The sequence below is a fragment of the Bactrocera latifrons genome, unplaced genomic scaffold (assembly GCF_001853355.1).
Source record: "Bactrocera latifrons isolate USDA-ARS-PBARC rearing strain unplaced genomic scaffold, ASM185335v1 scaffold_185, whole genome shotgun sequence".
Classification (NCBI taxonomy): domain Eukaryota; kingdom Metazoa; phylum Arthropoda; class Insecta; order Diptera; family Tephritidae; genus Bactrocera; species Bactrocera latifrons.
Genome location: NW_017535352.1, coordinates 1 through 18,342, shown reverse-complemented (window position 1 = coordinate 18,342; position 18,342 = coordinate 1). Strand labels below are relative to the sequence as shown.

Below are 18,342 nucleotides of genomic sequence, written 5' to 3'. Positions count from 1 at the left end.
TTTTATTTGTACACGTCTGTATAAGGGTATTTCATTTATTTTTTTTTCATTTATTTTTTTTTCATTTATTTTTTTCTTAAACCCTTAACCCTTTTTCCATTGTACTTTGTCTATAAAACCAACCGTACTCAAACTTTTTCAAAAAGGTATGATAAATGTGAAAAATCGAAAAAGAAGTAGTATTTAAAGTCAAAATTAATGACTCAAAATTTCAAGAATTTTTTTAAAACATAAAAACCAAAGTTTTCATTTGTCCGCGAAGAAATAAAAAAAGTTTCAAATGAAACWCCCTAGTCTGTGTATGTATTTTGATAAAAATCATCAAAAGAGATTAGAATTGTGAATGATGTCACAATTTCTAATTTACATAGGTGTTGTATAAAAATACTCACTACCTGTCAAATTTCAAGATACAGCAAATTTACAGCAAACAAAATGAGTCACATATACATATTTATATACTAAGACCAATGAAAATTGCCGAATATCACATACATATATGATTACTTTTAATAGCAATATAATTATATTAAATATGACACTTTTATTTTATTGCCTACTAAAGATTTTTCACCGCAACTCGAGCTCAAATGCAGCTGTCAACTCGTAAATCACAAGATTTACCTAGCGAAGCTCAGTAGATTGGACGAGCTTTTTCACTGTTTTGTTCTATGCCTTTTGAGGTTATCAAACAAATTGAATATCCAGTGAGTTTCTACGTTAGACAGTGTTTACCGCCTCTTTTATATTATTTGTCAAAGAGGGCTCGTTGTTGACAAAAACCMGTTATTATTATTTCTCTAACATGCGGCTATAAAAGATTTTATTTAGCTATATATGTATGTATATGTCTCTAATTATTTCTATTACTTGTTTTCAACAAATTTCATATTTACAAATGTTTACATACATACATATATACATATGTATATGTATTTCTGTCTCCATAGCGTATTATTAGTTTTTCGATTTATCATCATCTGTTATCGAACTGCTAGCATTGATAACGCACCTTACAAAAATTCGTTCAATCAAAGAGAGATTAAATTCTCACGCCTGCAAGTAATGCAACAACTGATTGCACGCTATAAACGTATGCGAGAGTGTGCATATACACCGAACTAGTGCTAAACAGCTGTAATGCTTTTAAATTGTAAAAAACTCCCCCCATCAAAAGCTGCTCAACGCTCTGCAAAACAATACAATAAATGCTGATATGCGCGCCCCATATAAAAGCGTTGGCCAACGATGAGCGCCATTCATTGCTAAATGAGCGTTCGGCGTTCAAGCTACGGTGGCGACGCGTGAACTACACACATACATACATAAAAATAATTAATTCGGCTGCGAAAGCAATAATAGAATATAATTTAGCAACGAATTTTGTCTACTCGGAAGTAATCGGTTGAACAAAGTCTGATAAAAATACGCTACGTTTTTGTTGGTGCAGAGGTGATTCCCCAAATGACGACAAAAGCATAAAGTATTTGCTAAATTTATGCACATAAATGAGTACATATCAACAAAAGCTATGAGATAATAATRAAACATTAAAAGARGAGACAAATTTGTAGTTTTGTGAGACGTAGAAACAAACATACATATAAATATTTGCAGCGTGTTACTTATACGCCATTTACTAGTGTGCGAAAAGTAAATGAAATAAAAAAATCACCTGTTAATAAGCATTAAAACATATTATTCGAAGCATTTTGTGCTGAATAAGTGCAAGTGACATTAGCAAAGTGTTGATTGATCGTCAATACAGCAAAAAGAGACAAGAGGCAATAGACAACAACAAAGTTCACTAGTGAAATTGATTGCACACTAAGAGTTAATAAGTGCGAGCGGTGATTTTTCGGCATGCAATGACAGTTACAGATTTAAAATATAAAGTCAACATATTAGAAAGTTAAAGCGTGAACTGAAAACACATGTGGACTGAACTGTGAAGTGCGAGAAATAAATTCCTTAACAAATAATATAAAACATTGTTTAAAATAAAAACTAAAACAAAATGGGTATACCGGTAAACAATCCAGAGGATCCCGCAGGATATGATTCCAACTACGCAAACAGCAAAACTTTCAGTGCATGCAAATGCAGCTGCAGTTGTAGTAACAGCAACTGTAACAGTAGCAGTAACGATAACAGTAGCGATAGTGGTAATTGCAATAGCAGCAAATCCAGCAGTTGCAAACATACTGGCTGCACAAATAAGGCAGGCGCCACTACACTCACACTCACATTTGCCAATAACAGCAGTTACGGTGCAGCGAACAATTATCAGTGCAGCAAGACGGAAACATTGGATGCACCCCTAATAGCGACGTCGATTACACGTCATACCAGAGACTTGGTTGGCAACTCAAAGGAATATCGTATAGAGAGTAATAAAAGCGATTTGCGCATCATTGGAAATGGCAATCGGATACGTATCGGTTGCAATCAGGGTAATTTACAAATTATTGGCAATAATACAAGACTGAAAATCACAAATAACACCGGTTGCATACGTTATACGGGGAATGAGGGACGCATTTGCTTGGGCAGTGATTCGACACAACAAATAGTCGATTACATAGGCAACAATGGCAAATTGAAGGTGGTCAAAGCAGCGGAATTATTAAGTGAGAAAATCAAAAGTCACAAACAAAAAAGCCAAAAAAATGTAGAAACATCGGCAACTACGAATACTACGTCGAGTGTGGTGAAGTGTGCGACGTCAGCAAAGGTCAAGGTTGACGAGGCAACTGGAACGATATCGGCTGCTTCTCCGTCACACTCAACACCCAAGAAGGTGAAGGTGAAATCCGCCTCATTTGGCGGCGATTATAGTGCGCAATGGCGGCAGTTCAATGAGTTGTTCGAGCAGCATGATTGGCGTAATTTCGATTTTGCATCAATGCCGAATTTGAAGTGCGAACACCCTGTTGGTAAAGAGGCTGAACAAAGTAATAATAATAGTAGGAGTAGTAAAGCTAATACTAAAAGCTGTAAAATTGATAATAATATTAATATAGTGAGTACTTATGGTAATATCTGCATAAAGAATGCGGTCAATGTTAGTATGTGAGTGTTGGAGGAAAGCTTAATAGCAGAGTAGCCAATTCATAAATTGCTAAATTTGCTAAAAACCAAATATGACAGTATGAAAAACTACATATAACAAGTAAGGCAGTAATATTTCTAAATAATTATTGACTTCATATCTTAAATAAAAAATATTAATTGTTTAAAAATAGACTCATTTATYAAAATGTATGTATGTATATTTAAGTAGTAACAAAGCTCTCTACGATAAATATGATCTATGGCAAACATAAATTTAAGTTAAAATAGTGAATTGAGTCATAAATGACAGTATGTAGTTTAAAAAACGTTTGACTGTATTTATGCCAGCAATACCTCTTGCCTTGTATTTGTAACTTTAGTGCAGAAATAACTTTTTGTTGGAAAAGAAAAAAAAAAACTAAGAAAGCAATGGATATTTTGGTTATTTATTCAGTTAATTTTTTAATTAATAACGGAAATCTTTAATTAATTTTGAAACCATCCTGACAAGTTAAGTTAAAGTCTAACTGTGAATTCTTTTTAACTGTCTTTTATGTTGTAGGCTTTGTAGCACTTGAAAAAACTAAAAAAATATCCATGACAAATATTGTATTTATTTATAAAAAAAATATCCATCACAAATATTGTATTTATTTATATTTTATATATTTAGTAAAGATTTGAATATATTTTAACAAGTGCACTGAAGAGCTATAAACTTTAAGTCAGTGAATTGTTCCTAAAAATCATAGTCAACATACAGAAAGAACAACAACAAACTACACACAATTAATTTTACCAAAATACGCTTAAACGTAAAGTATTATGACAATAAGAATATTCGTAGTATTTACACTTGAAATGCATCAGACTAAAAATCTAGCGCAAGTATTTATAATCTAGTGAAAATGCTGTAAGCTACAAGTAAACAAAAATATTATGTCATTCCATGAATGATATGTAATAAAATTACATTTCAATTAAAATTTCGGAATTCATTTATTGCAAGAATAGCTGTGAGAATATCTAAAGTGAAGATTGATAAAAACATGGTTTCAAGTCGATTGTGTCCAAATGACCTTAAGGCATTTCAACAAACATTCATTTTCAAACTACGGTCTCTCCTGTTGTATTTATATTGTTTTTGATATGGGAATTATTTTCGCCGTGCTAAAACCTAAACAATTTCTTAATTTAACTTAACTTAAAAAACTCTATGGTACCTGGCCTTCTTTAATTTCAGTATTTATAACCGCTTAAGAACTGAGCGCAATGAAGATTAAAGCTAAGGCTTTGCCAGGGTGACATTAGACAAAAAACCGCAGTGGAATTCTCAACTCATCGTCTGCGGTTCTAATGCCCAATTTTTTCAACATGCTTGTTTTGCGTAACTAATAAAGTTTGAAATGATTAGTTCACTCCTCTGTGCTTGCACTTTCCCTTTGTTTGTACATATTGACGCATGTACACATGTACGTATGTACATGTATACAAAAGTAGCTACACAAAAAGTTGAATAATTCTGCTTTGTGGAAAAACTACGGAGTTCCTCGAAAAAACATATCAGCATAACTCAACTGAAAAACATCCCCGAATGTCAAAATTCATTTGAATAAAATATTTTACACTTGAAGTGATAAGTGCGACAGAAATTTACTGTATCACACTGTTAGAATGAAGCAAGCTCCTTGTGGGAGGCATAACTGAGGATAAAGCGCGCTATTTGTCAATTGATTTAAGGGGTTACACTAAAAAGAAAATAAGCTTTTTATTCTAACTTTTTATTCTTCCAAAGATACATATTTTATAAACATTTGGCGAATTTTTCGTAAAAAAATATTCAAGACTCGGCTATTATGACGTCATTTCCGGCAGTCCCTCTGCACTGAATGATTGTCAGACAAATGACATGACATTGATGTACAACAGCAAAGCGTATTTCTTAATATCATTCGACCATTAACAATACGTGCGAATGAAGTGACGATTTCTACATTGTTTTCATGCCGTGCTGGAACTAACGGGTTTTACAAAACGGACGGTACAAAAGTTGACCAATAGAGACAGCAAACGACACCATATCTTTTCCCGCTCTTTTGACATTACTCTTCAGTGAGGTTTGTCATTTCATCGTCATAATCGACCTGTCAGATCAACAATGGAGCATCCTGTTAAAAAGAATTTGAATCCGCAGGCACAGTACAAAATCTTCCCGTGCCAATGAGACAAAGACGACTCCGTAGTGCGGAGAAAACTGGTGCCGCTAGCGCATAAATTGAGGAAGACCCAAATCAGTCTCTCACAAGTCGTTCTCAAGCGTTGGGCATCCCTGTGACGTCGTTGTCGCGAATTTTGCGAAAAGATATTGGCCTGCATTCTTACAAGATCAAATTGACGCAAGAACTGAAGCCGCTTGACCACCAGAATTATAGTATGTTCGAGAATTGGGCTCAGCAACAATTTGAAAATTAACCGGATTTTCTGGCTCATTTCTAGCTGAATGGCTTCGTCAATTACACGTATTTTAATTTTTTTACCCCAGCGATTTCATCGGTAATTAGATTTAATAAAAGGAAGAAAGTTTTAATTCCTGTTGGAGCTGTTGTGAAGACCACTTCACCAGCCATTTTCTTTCGTTTTGCTTCCAGCTTATAATTAGATGAGGCTTTACTAGTTTTATATTTTCACTTTTTTTTTTAAATAATTTCATCCTTGTAGCTATATAAATACTTATGAGAGATGAAATTATATACTACATCTTTGAAAGGTTTTAACAAAACCTACAAAACGACGCTATGCATGATTAGTTTGGATATTGCTTTCAACAGTTATAGAAGTGTAAAAATGGAGTTCACTAAGGCCGAAATTCGCGCTATCTTAAAGTTTTGCTTAGTTAAAGGCAAATCCGCTAGAGAATTATGGTTCCGTGAGATTAATGGTGTTTTGGAGGATGGAACTCTATTACTTAGAACTGCGGAGGAATGGTTTCGACGATTTACAGCGGGTGAAAACGACACCATGGATTAGCCAGCCGTCGGAAGACCTGTGACGACGAATACCGATCAAATCATGGAAAACATCGACTTAGACCGGCATGTGGCATCTCGTGACATCGCCCACAAGATGGGAATTGGTCACCAAACCATTTTAAACCTTCTGCAGAAGGCTTGATACACAAAAGAGCTTAATGTTTTAGTGCCGCATGATATGACGCAAAAAACATTCAGGACCGAATCAACRCCTGCGATATGCTGCTGAAAYGGAACGAACTCGACCCATTTTTACAGCGGRTGGTGACTGACAACGAAAACTKGATCACATACGACAATATCAAGCGAAAACGGTCGTGGTCGAAGGCCGGTGAATCGTCCCAAACAGTGGCCAAGCCGATATTGATGGCCAGGAAGATTTTGCTGTGTGTTTAGTGGGATTGGAAGGGAATCATGCACTATGAGCTGCTCCCATATGACCAGACGTTTAATTCTACCATCTACTGGAATAACTAGACCGCTTGAAGCAGGCGATCGAATAGATGCATCCAGAATTGACCAACAGGAAGCGTGTAGTGTTCCACCAGGACAAGGCCAGACCACACACTTCGTTGATGACTTGTCAGAAGCTACGCGAGCTTGAATGGGATGTTTTATCGCATCTACCATATAGCCCGGACATAGCGCCAGGTAATTACCCCCTGTTCCTGTCCATGGCGTAAGCCCTCGTTGGTGTAAAGTTGAAGTCAAAAGAGGCTTGTGAAAAGTGGCTGTCCGAGTTCCTCGCAAATAAGGAAAGCCTTCCTTATTACGAGGGGTGCATTAAGAAACTGCCGTCTAGATGGTCTAGATTATMGAACGAAATGGCGCATATTTGAACACWTCTTATAAAGCATTGAATAAAGAGCAAAAAASCKGAAGGATATTTTCCAACCTTATATTACACAACATTAATGAGAGGAAAAATACTCAGATTTGAAAATCTATTATCATTGAATATTTTTACAACACCTCATGATTTTAATAGCTTTCGTAATTTCGCTTGTATACAGGGTTTTTTCCTCAATTTTGTACATGTTTGCTGAGTGTAAGGAAACTTATTTAGTTGCTGATTATAAATCTCATCCTAATCTTTCCTTTAACATTGCTATCATAATATTTTGCTCTTGATCGCAAAAGTCCGCATCATAATAAATTTTGGTTATTACTTAGAYKKWARACTATCGGCAAAAATRTTAGCATAGCGATTTTATTYTATTATTTTTAAATACTCAAGCCCCAAAATTAACGCTTACAAGGAACTATTTAGGGAAATTACCTCGAACCTTTACATTTATGTATTTCATGTTTAAATTTTTTTTGTGAAAACCGACAATGTTTTGTGGTTTTATAAATTTCACTAAACACCATATGAGCTTAAAGATATATGAATAGAAGTACCGCATCCCTTTGTATGTGTCATGCTTGGTATTAGCGCGTTTAGCAACAGTCAGTTAGAAACGGTGAGTGAAAATCGTGTATTAATGACTGGTAAGCACCATATTTAATCATTTTTCAATAGCACAAAACAATCGACTACGTAGGCAATGAAGAAGTTAAATGGCTATTCATAAAACGTACATTCCTCTGTTTGGTGATGATGTCATTGAGACATTCAGCGTGCAGACCTAAGCGATACTCATCACTTTCGGTTGACTTATTCTGACTTATTCAACTTCAGGGCAGAAAGCTATACTCTGTACGGAAACTAATGTTCGCATAAATTAAGTATAATAAAAACATTGTGAATGATTTATTATTGAAACAAATAATTGCCGTTAGAGTTGGGTGTGTGGCTTTTGATTGCAAATGTCTAAGTAACCATGTTCCAAAATATCTTTCGTTATTATAATTTTTAATTTTGACAAATTTTATATATTTAAAGTATTCCACACTAAAAAAATGTTTATAAAATTCGTCTGTCTTTCCAAGAGCCTTAGAACAAAATTTCATTTTGAAGGATCTTTTCACGAGAAATTACTTAAGGGGCACACCGACCCCAAAAAAGTTCAGTTTTTCTTATAAAGTCTATACTAGGGCTCTTGAAATTATTCGAATAATCTAAAAAAAAAAGGTTTGTTTCACTATCTCCAATAAAAACGAACGGTTAACCGAATAATAGAAATGAGCGAATTAATTAGTCGAATATCAAGAGTTCTAGTCTGTACCCCTAAAAATAAGGTATGAAATTTTTAAAGGAATAATTCAAATATTTTTTGAGTTAAGCCATTTTTCAAATATGCTGCAATTGTAACTCATAGACAAATCATCTGATGACTTCGATTTTTTCTGCTTACTTTTTATGTGTTTCGTATCATAGCTACAGCAAAATTTGAGGAAAAGGGGAAATGCCTAGCAAAGGGATGGCTCAGAGGGGTTGGATTGAACATAAACCTTTTGAAGGCGACCATCGTTCCATTTTCGAGAAGCAGCTCTCTGCCTGGCCTCAGAAACAAAACACTGTCTGGCAGAGAGATAGAGGTGACTACTATGGTCAAATATTTTGGTCTCACACTGGATTCCATTATGCGGTGGAAGCAGCATGTTGATCTGACCATGATCAAAGCTACGAAAGCACATATGGTGTACAATCAGCTAGCTGGGAGATGCTGGTCGTACACCATGATCTCATAAGGAGTAGTGGCTTGATCTCCGCAAGCTTCGCCGACTTGAGTAGGACTTCATCTATCGAAGCTGCAACGACTCACCTGCGCCTGCCTGTCGGGTATCGGGTGTCATGCGCACATGTCCGACTCCGGCACTTGAAGTCTTGCTGGAACTCACACTGYTYCACCTAGTAATSGGTCAAGTTRAGAAACACATACTTCAGCAAAAGGATTTGGCAGAGCTAATCTCTTCCCAAAGCTTGGCGAAATACCACTGGCTCTTCTCCCAATGAACATTACGAAAAGGCTTAACTTCACTAGGAAATTCAAAGCTATCCTCAGCAGTAAGGCTGAATAGAACGACTCCGCTCTCAAGTTACTGCTTTTAGACAGAACAATCATGTGGTACACCAACGGCTCGAAATCGTCGGAGGAAATTGGCGCAGCGGTCGCAGGATCATGCACAAAACTGTCCAACTTTTTCCACGCAGAAGTCTTTGGTATTCAGTGTGTAGAGTTAAGCCTCCAATGCAAACTTCGCAGTGAACGTATAACACTACATATACTGCGCGATGGTCAAGCGGCACTCAAAGCGGTCTCTGCGTACGCGATCAAATCGCTATTGGTGCAGGAGAACGACTCAACAGTCTATTAGATCGTAACCAAATGCACCGTATTTGAGTGCCAGGTCATAAAAGTATAGCCGGGAATGAACTGGTTGTTGAGCTTGCCCGCTCCACCGCATCCACCAACATAATAGAACCGAAACCTTTCCTTGCGGTTAGTCCCCACACCATAAAAGAGCTGCCCCGCAAGTATTCAGCAGTGGGCAGGGAGAAATATTGGCAATAAAYCCTAGACATGCACCATGCCAAGTTGCTAATGGTTGGTTACAACCTCAACCGATTTAATTATGTAATCAGAATCYAAAGGGAAAAACTCAGGCGACTTGTCGCCTTACACACTGACCATTGYAAGTTCAAGAAGCGCTTATGTAACACGGACCTAGCTTCTTKTGCAAATTGCYGATTCTGCGACTTGGAGTTTGAAACTCCAGAACACCTGCTAATGGACTGCACAGCWGTCTGTGTGTATGTATGTATAAAAKTRTGTTTTTTTTACTATAAAATCGCGTATACGGCAAATGTGCTACGGATCATTCTGACCAACTTTGCCAAGAGACTATAAGTCTAAAACTGGTTTCGAGCCAAAGATTTTTAATATGGAATGCCATTTCGTTTTTTTCGTCTTTTCGGCTCTCTGTACATCGGTCCGCTCTTCTGTACGCGCTGTCATTTAACATGTTTTGCAATTAATCATCGTCCCTTTTTACACTCGTTTTTGACACATTTAATTTTAAAATGACTAATTTATCTATACATTATACTATGTTCCGATATGCACCCATTCATTTATAGATGTATATGTATATATGCATATGGTTGTGCATATATCTACTGTTTACTTAATAATTTATATACATATGTATGTATGTATACGATTTTGTGCCTACTGGTATGTTCATTTCCTTCAAAACACATAAAGAATTCTCTGTAAGCAGTTAAAAACTATGAATTGCCACTGTGAAAACTCCCCCCATTTGACTTATTGTAACATACAATTTCTCTACAGAGCGAACAGCGGAAATCTTTGAAATGCCATTAATTTCTTATTGAAACTGTTGAGTTATTTTTAGCTGTTTAACAAGGGTTATTATCATGTTAATTGTTTCACATCTGAATGGGTCATACGCCTTTGAATAAAATTATTCAATTGTTCTCAAAACATCGCTAATATTTCCAAATTTATAGAGTTCASCAGATGATGCTTTTCAAAATTGCCTTTATTGTCGCTTGGCTATAYACAAGAAACTATATAAATTTGCTGATTATTGTAAAACTCCACTTAGCGCTTTCTGTTAGTCTAACAGTCTTGACCTGAAAGACTGAATTATTTTKCTTCTTTACTGGCGTAGAAATCKCTTTCGCAGTTATAGCCGAGTTAATAACAGCACGCCAGTCGTTTCTTCTTTTCGCAAGATGGCGCCAATTGGCGATTTCAAGCGAAGCCAAGTCGTTCTGCACCTGATCTTTCCAACGGAGTGGTCTCCTGCCTACTCCGGCGAGTACTGTGTCGAATACATCTGGAGTGCTTTCGTCCATCCGGACGACATGACCTAGCCTGCTTTAATGCGCTGAACTATGTCAATGTCGTCGTATATCTCGTACAGCTCATCGTTCCATCGACTGCGATATTCGCCGTTGCTGATGYGCCATGGACCATATCAGGACGGGGATGATGAGTGACTTATAGAGTTTGGTTTTTGTTCATAGAGAGAAGACTGTACTTCTTAATTGCCTACTCAGTCCAAAGTAGCACCTCTTGGCTAGATTTATTCTGCATTGGTTCCACGTTAGACGAAATTACCTACAACTTCGAAGTTGTGACTCAAACAGTGACGTGGGAGACTATTTGAGATTTTTATTAATAAACAAAATAGGCAAAAGTTTACAGCCTTACCATATGTGTTTTGTATTTTGTAGGCGTTATTTCTTGCCTTAGGTCATTGCTTTTTTGTTTTAGTTTATGTAGTTAATCACCTGTTATAATTCGGCGAAATTCGAACCAAAAGCAACAGATACATATGTATATAATTCCTGTAAAGTGATGTTATTTCCGGCCTTTGGTGCTTTTTTCGTCAAAGTTGTTGATACCAGTCGATAATATTGACTGCGTATACCTACTTTATGCGTCTTTCAAGATATGCCCTGCTTTTCATATTTATTTATTTCTTTTTTGTATGGGAAAAATTTACCGCATATTTGCAATTTATCAATTCGAAATTCTGTGAATTTTGCTGACATACCCCTCTGCTTTAGTTAGGACGTCTTAATCATAGCCAGTGATTTGCCGGCGCTTATTGCATTCTCGACCTACTTTCATAAAAAAATTACCCCGATTTAGGATGGTCACTTTACCTTTAACTTGAGCTACAACAATTAATTCAAAACGAAAAAAGTACCAAACGATTGTGAGGTCAACTAAGTGCTCGCATGTTAGTATTATTTCAATGGGGTCAATATTGCATCAGAAATTAAAGTAACTAAAATGCCTACAGAGCAGAGCTGAGCAGGGAAGAGTTAACTTATGAAATAAATTATTTTAAAATATAAATGATTTCTCTAGCAGCTCTTTCATCTAAACAATCTTAACATGAGCATGATCGAACAAATTCACTCGTAACACACAACAACAAAGCGTTTTCGCAAGACAAGACGGCTACATACCACAATTGTTACTATTTTAACTACACAGTGGGATGTTGTGGTCAAACGTTTACAACAAAATAACAACTACATAAAGTTAAGTAAATGTGTTTGTGTAATTTTACTGATCTTTTAAAATCAGTGATAACTACAATTTCATGAAAAAAGCTTTGTTACATGTTTTGTTTTGCACCGTTATGAAAAACGTTGTATCATTGAAAACCAACCAATTTGAGAGATCTGTGGTAGTTAGCTAAAGAGAATTGTAGAATTGAACTTTGCCATAATATCATATTATGCTGTAGAGTTATGTAGAGTTTTCAAACCAATATAATTTACAATTTATAGAATTTTACATATGACACAAGTGTTATTTTTATGTGAAAATATGAAATTTTGTTTACGTTCAATGTAAATATATGGACTATGGAAATATCATTAGTGGATACATGATTCAAAAATTTTGTGGCAAAAAACATTTTTCTTATTGAAAATTCAAAGATGCGATATGTTCATGCGGTCACACTTTGTTGGCAACTGAAGATACATACATACATTAATACATATTTTTTTGAGTTCTTCATTGGTAGAAAATTCATCTCTCATATGATTCTCTTTAATAGATTATTTTTTTTATAGAAATTTAAACTAGATCTTGAAATGAGTTATTGTACCATATCAAAATTTATTATCGGAATTCGTCCCACTGTGCCTCGACGAGGTCACGAAACTCGGTTGCCATTCAAAAATTTCGGGGATTTTCATTTTGCTGCCTTTATTTATTTTAGATACCAACACTTGTATGCATACATACGTACCTAAAAATGATTAGCGAAAGCGAATGCACGCATTCATACATACTTATGTATGTATATGCATACATGCATTATAAATTGTATATATGTACATTACTATATAAATATTGGCACATGTATAATAGTGCTAATTGGCCTTTGTGTAATTTAAATTTTTAGATAAATTTTTCTTTATTTTTAAACTTAATTATTTGTGTTTCTATTTTGATTGCAAATTCGCTAAGCGTAGCAATCGTGTGAAAATTACAAATGCATATACATACATGTATCTATGTGTGTATATGGCCTCTATATTTTTATGTAAAACCTTATATTTATTGGAAAAGTTTGATTATTTATTATTGATGGTAAATTGATAACGGATTTTGCCTGCCATGTATGTACATGGATACCTACATACATAACCATATGTGAAGCTAAATAACAGTATATTCAAATATGCTCACATACATACATACATATGTATGCGCAAAACGATAAGACTGCAAATTTAAAAATTTATTTTGGAGTTTAACATTATTGTCATGTAAATAAGTAGCATTATAAAAATTATTTAGTTTGGATTAGTAGTATTTCGACCTTCACTAGTTCATTGCACTACGAAAATGGTAAATAAATCAGATATTTTTCAACTTACTTAAAAGCATGAGACGTTAATTTCGTTTTAATTGCACAATTAAATAATTTCATATTTTTGTGCTTGAAATTGTGGTTATAAACAAGCAAATATACTTACGTATGTTCTAACAGCTAAAGGTAGTTTGAGAAACTTAAATAGCCAAACCAATTTCTTTAACATTTGTTGAGATTTCCATGTCAATATTTCTTGTCCGTCAGAGTTAAAGTAAAATAATTAACGCTTACACTTAAATTCGTACTAGAACCAGCTAATTTTCCTAAATCATTATCCTGCCTACATATACTTTGTGTCTCTATAAAGTTTGATTGCAGATTCCCCCGATTTTAGTGAAATTCTTTACTTTTCAAATAATTCTTAAAGGAAAAGTAACAGCAATAAACCAAACCATTTACGTTCTGTACGTTATTTTAACATAACGAACGAATGGTAAATGTAATGAACTCGATTTTTATTCAACACATTTAGCGAAGACATAAACCTAAACTACAGTTCCATTAAGAAAAAACTACCAATTAAAAAATATTATGCGAATGCATGAACAGTTGCCTTAAAAGCGCTTACACGTACACAATTAAACACATTTATTATCAGTTCCAGTTTACATTTTCAATACGAAGAATAAAACAAAATATTTTTTTTTAAAGAATTCAATAATCCAAACTTCATTTGTACTTAATTATATTCAAATAAATGTGAAGGTATTTATTTGAATGCAATCGAAGGAAAACAAATGCATGTAACAATATGACTTATAAATTGCAATTTTATTCCAATTCATAGTTCACTTTATCGTTTCGCAAATTATTCAATTTCCATTTTTTTATCCTGTTTACATTTACTCTCATCAATACTATTCTCCACAATACCATCTACAGTACGTAAACTCTTTACATTTCCAATGTTATTATTTGAAATCGTTTGATAAACACTTAAAGCTTGTGTGACGAGTGCTGTTACATCGCTGGGATTCGACGGCAGTATGAGTGTGTTATTTGTTTTCGCTAAATTTCTAAACGCATCAATATATTGCTCAGCTAAAGTGAGGGAGGCAGCATTTTTGCCATCTAAATCTTGTAATGCTTTAGCAACAGTCTGGAGTCCACGGGCACGTGCATCGGCAACAGCTAACATAGCAGCCGCTTCACCGCTGGCTTTGTTAATTTGCTCCTGTCTTTCAGCTTCGGAGGCAAGTATACGTGATTTTCTTTTACCTTCAGCAATATTGATTTCAGCCTCGCGACTACCTTCTGATTCCAAAATAGCAGCTCGTTTACGTCGTTCCGCTTCGACCTGCATTTGCATAGCTTCATGCACACGTGAAGGCAAACGAATATCACGAATTTCGTAACGTAAGCATGCAATACCCCAAGCCTCACTTGCTTTGTTAATCGAATCCACTATGCTTACATTGAGAGATTCACGCTCACGAAAGACCTTATCCAGTGACATCTTACCCAACTCGGAACGCATAGTGGTTTGAGCGAGTTGTGTTATCGCGAATTCTGGGTCTTCAACACCATATGAAGCGCGATAAGGATCAATGATTCGCAAGTACAAAACGCCATCTATGCTCAATGTCACATTGTCCGAAGTGATGGCACTCTGTTTGGGTACATCTATTGCTATTTCCTTCAGACTTTGAACATACTTAATTTTATCAATAAAGGGCACTAGTATATTAAGACCGGGTTCCATTATTCTATGAAAACGACCCATACGCTCGACGATCCACGCCTCCTGTTGCGGCACAAACATTATTATTGTATTCATAGGTGTCGATGCTTTGGTGCGGCTTTGCTGTATTAATTGACGTCCATTCCTGAGCAACAATGATTGATGGTGTTGTTGTGAAAGTCGTCCAGCGGTGGTTACAAAGGTACGCAACATTGTCAAGAACACACTTTGACTTGATTACGAATGTAGAATGCAAATATAGATATACAGCTAATAAGAAAATCACTGAAGAAATAATTGTTTATACAATAATATACATTTGAAACTATAAATAATACCTTGCTACCACAAATTATTAATGCTTATTATTTAATTTGAATAGGATTCGTGACAATATGCTGCATTTGCCAAAAGACACTTGCTTTCATGCCGATTTTCGAAATGTCATGAATAATGAAATGTCATAATACTTATGTAGGTATGTACAATGTCTATGTGTGCAAAGAAAAAATTAAACTTTTTTAGTACCTTAATTTACTAATTTATGTTGTGCTATGTAACAAGCTTTATTAAGGCAAGAAATATTGCGCATTATAAATTACAGATAATACTCTACTCATTCCATATTTTCATAATTATTAAAACAGTTTAAACTGATTCAATTAACAAGTCTGGTAATACTCTACTTTTGACAGCCGGCAACAAGCCACTGTGCGTGGTTTTTTTTTTATTGAATTTCGAAACATTGCGATTTTCTGCCAATTTTCTAATTATCGGTTAAATTTTTGTCTAATTAGGAATAGTAACAATAGAGTTAGACCTTGCTTAATAAAGATATCAAAACATACAGCACTTGGATTGAAGCAGTTGACGGCTGAAGGTATAAATCAATTTGTTGCCGCCAATTTGTTTTCAGTAAGAAACACGATATGTTCGGTCAACAAACTCTTGGTGCGACCACCGCCGCACCTTCAACAAATCGTATGAATGATTTCGAAGTGACAATGCCACCAGATGATTCCGTATCTGCATTGGAATTTAGTCCCAGCACGATACCACAAAATTTTCTCATAGCTGGTAGCTGGGATAGCAGTGTACGTTGTTGGGAGGTGGAGCAAACGGGTAAAACTGTTCCAAAGTCAATGAAAACAATGGGAGGACCAGTGTTAGATGTATGTTGGTCCGACGATGGCACAAAAGTTTTCATGGCATCCTGTGACAAACAAGTCAAAATGTGGGATTTAGCCTCTGACCAAGTAGTACAGGTGGCGGCACATGATGCGCCCGTAAAGACATGCCACTGGATAAAAGGTTCGAATTATAGTTGTTTAATGACTGGTTCGTGGGATAAAACTTTAAAGGTATTTCTTTTAAACATGTTTTTATTGGACATTCTTAACATTTATTTCGTTCCAGTTTTGGGATACTCGTACACCCAATCCACTAATGGCAATCAATTTGCCGGAACGCTGTTACTGTGCTGATGTAGATTATCCAATGGCTGTTGTTGGTACTGCTAATCGCGGTCTAATTGTTTATTCACTGGAAAACACACCGACTGAGTTTAAACGACAAGACAGCCCGCTGAAATATCAACATAGAACAATATCAATTTTTAGAGATAAGAAAAAGGCACCGACAGGTAAACATGTATATTTAAAGTGCGCAACCTCATTTTCAACATTATTTATATTAATTTAAGGATATGCGCTTGGTAGTATTGAAGGTCGTGTTGCAATACAGTATGTAAATCCAGTAAATCCAAAAGATAACTTCACCTTCAAGTGCCATCGCACAACTGGTACTGCCGGTTATCAAGACATTTATGCTGTGAATGATATAGCCTTCCATCCGGTGCATGGTACTTTGGTCACTGTGGGTTCAGATGGTACTTTCAGCTTCTGGGATAAAGATGCGCGTACAAAACTTAAATCTTCAGAGACAATGGATCAATCGATTACAAAGTGTGCTTTCAATAACAATGGACAAATATTTGCTTATGCGGTTGGCTATGATTGGTCGAAGGTAATTACAAATTTTACTAAGCCGTAGGTTTCTTTATTCTATATCTCATTTGGTTTACAGGGCCATGAGTACTTCAATCCAGGCAAAAAACCACAAATCTTCCTCCGTTCTTGTTACGACGAACTCAAACCTCGTATTGCTTAAATTGTACACTTTATCATATAAATAGGATCACAACTAATTTCCCAATAGAACTGGTARTTAAATTTTGAAACCGATGCATTTCAATGAGTAGAAGACAGAAATCAAAATAAAACAAAACACAACCTTTAAATTATCCTAAACGCTGTATTTGRTACTTGACTAACATGCCACCCTTGTGCAACATCGGATAATGACAAACAAATTTGGTATTTGTTTGCTTTATTTAAAAGTAGTAATAAAGACAACTGTTCTATGCAAAGCAGTGTTTAATGATGGGCACCTTCAGAGTGTTCACCATCACCATGTCCATGGCCGTGATCATCTTTCGAACTAAAAGCATATTCGCAACCAATGTGCACGGCGGCAGCAATTGAGCCCCACAGTAGACCACGTAGGAAGAAAGCGCGTGCACGGCTAGCATGTGTGCCCATTTTGCTGGGCTCATAACGCCACACTTCATTTCTAAAATTAGAGAAGAGTGATATATTATTATTATTTGTATTCTTAGCGAATACTAACCGTAACCATGGATCCTTTAAACCTTGACGAGCTAGCGCTTCTTGCACTTCGCGTAACTTGGGAATATTTTCCACTTTGTAAATTGATGGATGTGGCACTTTGTAGGGTTCACCATGTCCGTGTCCGCCCATGATTTTTTATTGCTACAATGGGAGATATGCTATGTAAACTCTGTAGCTAATTTCTAAATGAAATTTTATTAAAATATCGCGGGTTCGCCCAGTATTAACAGCAAGGTTATATAATTTTACAAGCTATTTACTTTTGTTAATAACATGGAAACGCTTGCAAACTGTTCTATATTTGTATAATTGTCACTTCGTGGCATACCTCGTTGATACTTTAAATTGCAAACTCGCTTTTTAAAATAACTAAAAAGTCGGAAAGTGGTTCAAACCTTTTCTCCAATTGGTATTCGATGGTAGCAGCAAAACAGCACAAAATATTGTTTGTCAGATTTTGACAACTGAAAATCAGCTGTTGTTAGCGTTGCCATATTTATATGTATATTTATGAAAAATCGTGCTTCAGTTGTGTCAACAATGTTAATTTTTTTTTATATAATAAAAT

The 18,342-nt window shown here is 35.4% G+C and overlaps 4 protein-coding genes across 7 annotated transcripts; 2 read left to right on the top strand and 2 right to left on the bottom strand.

Annotated features, from left to right (window-relative positions):
• The first annotated feature begins 1,280 nt into the window (after positions 1–1,280).
• Positions 1,281–4,040, top strand: LOC108967366. The gene has a single exon (XM_018930719.1). It carries the CDS (start codon positions 2,018–2,020, stop codon positions 3,074–3,076), a length of 1,059 nt encoding a protein of 352 aa, XP_018786264.1. The 5' UTR covers positions 1,281–2,017; the 3' UTR covers positions 3,077–4,040.
• Positions 4,041–14,147: 10,107 nt separating this feature from the next.
• LOC108967378 (stomatin-like protein 2, mitochondrial) lies at positions 14,148–15,517 on the bottom strand. 3 transcript variants are annotated; one of them, XM_018930748.1, is made up of 2 exons: positions 15,423–15,517; positions 14,148–15,369 (listed from the first exon to the last, which is right to left on the bottom strand). In XM_018930748.1, exon 2 carries the CDS (start codon positions 15,295–15,297, stop codon positions 14,212–14,214), a length of 1,086 nt encoding a protein of 361 aa, XP_018786293.1. In that variant the 5' UTR covers positions 15,298–15,369; positions 15,423–15,517; the 3' UTR covers positions 14,148–14,211. The 3 variants fall into 3 exon arrangements, with proteins under 3 accessions (XP_018786293.1, XP_018786294.1, XP_018786295.1); XM_018930749.1 differs by having other exon boundaries at positions 14,148–15,354; XM_018930750.1 differs by having other exon boundaries at positions 14,148–15,316.
• Positions 15,518–15,751: 234 nt separating this feature from the next.
• Positions 15,752–17,393, top strand: LOC108967376 (mRNA export factor-like). The gene is made up of 4 exons (XM_018930745.1): positions 15,752–16,445; positions 16,501–16,726; positions 16,787–17,109; positions 17,170–17,393. The coding sequence occupies exons 1-4, from the start codon at positions 16,014–16,016 to the stop codon at positions 17,251–17,253; spliced, it is 1,065 nt and encodes a 354-aa protein (XP_018786290.1). The 5' UTR covers positions 15,752–16,013; the 3' UTR covers positions 17,254–17,393.
• On the bottom strand, positions 17,378–18,245 carry LOC108967377 (NADH dehydrogenase [ubiquinone] 1 beta subcomplex subunit 3-like). Of its 2 annotated transcripts, none has more exons than XM_018930746.1 (3): positions 18,170–18,245; positions 17,773–17,915; positions 17,378–17,715 (listed from the first exon to the last, which is right to left on the bottom strand). In XM_018930746.1, the coding sequence occupies exons 2-3, from the start codon at positions 17,901–17,903 to the stop codon at positions 17,520–17,522; spliced, it is 327 nt and encodes a 108-aa protein (XP_018786291.1). In that variant the 5' UTR covers positions 17,904–17,915; positions 18,170–18,245; the 3' UTR covers positions 17,378–17,519. The 2 variants fall into 2 exon arrangements, with proteins under 2 accessions (XP_018786291.1, XP_018786292.1); XM_018930747.1 differs by having other exon boundaries at positions 18,103–18,190.
• Positions 18,246–18,342: the final 97 nt, after the last annotated feature.

Coding starts and splice junctions, on each gene's coding strand:
- LOC108967366 (XM_018930719.1), top strand. CDS start 2,018: ATGGGTATACCGGTAAACAATCCAGAGGATCCCGCAGGATATGATTCC.
- LOC108967378 (XM_018930748.1), bottom strand. CDS start 15,297: ATGTTGCGTACCTTTGTAACCACCGCTGGACGACTTTCACAACAACAC.
- LOC108967376 (XM_018930745.1), top strand. CDS start 16,014: ATGTTCGGTCAACAAACTCTTGGTGCGACCACCGCCGCACCTTCAACA. Junction 16,727..16,786: donor TAAGAAAAAGGCACCGACAG/GTAAACATGTAT, acceptor TATTAATTTAAG/GATATGCGCTTGGTAGTATT. Junction 17,110..17,169: donor TTGGCTATGATTGGTCGAAG/GTAATTACAAAT, acceptor TTTGGTTTACAG/GGCCATGAGTACTTCAATCC.
- LOC108967377 (XM_018930746.1), bottom strand. CDS start 17,903: ATGGGCGGACACGGACATGGTGAACCCTACAAAGTGCCACATCCATCA. Junction 17,716..17,772: donor TTAAAGGATCCATGGTTACG/GTTAGTATTCGC, acceptor CTCTAATTTTAG/AAATGAAGTGTGGCGTTATG.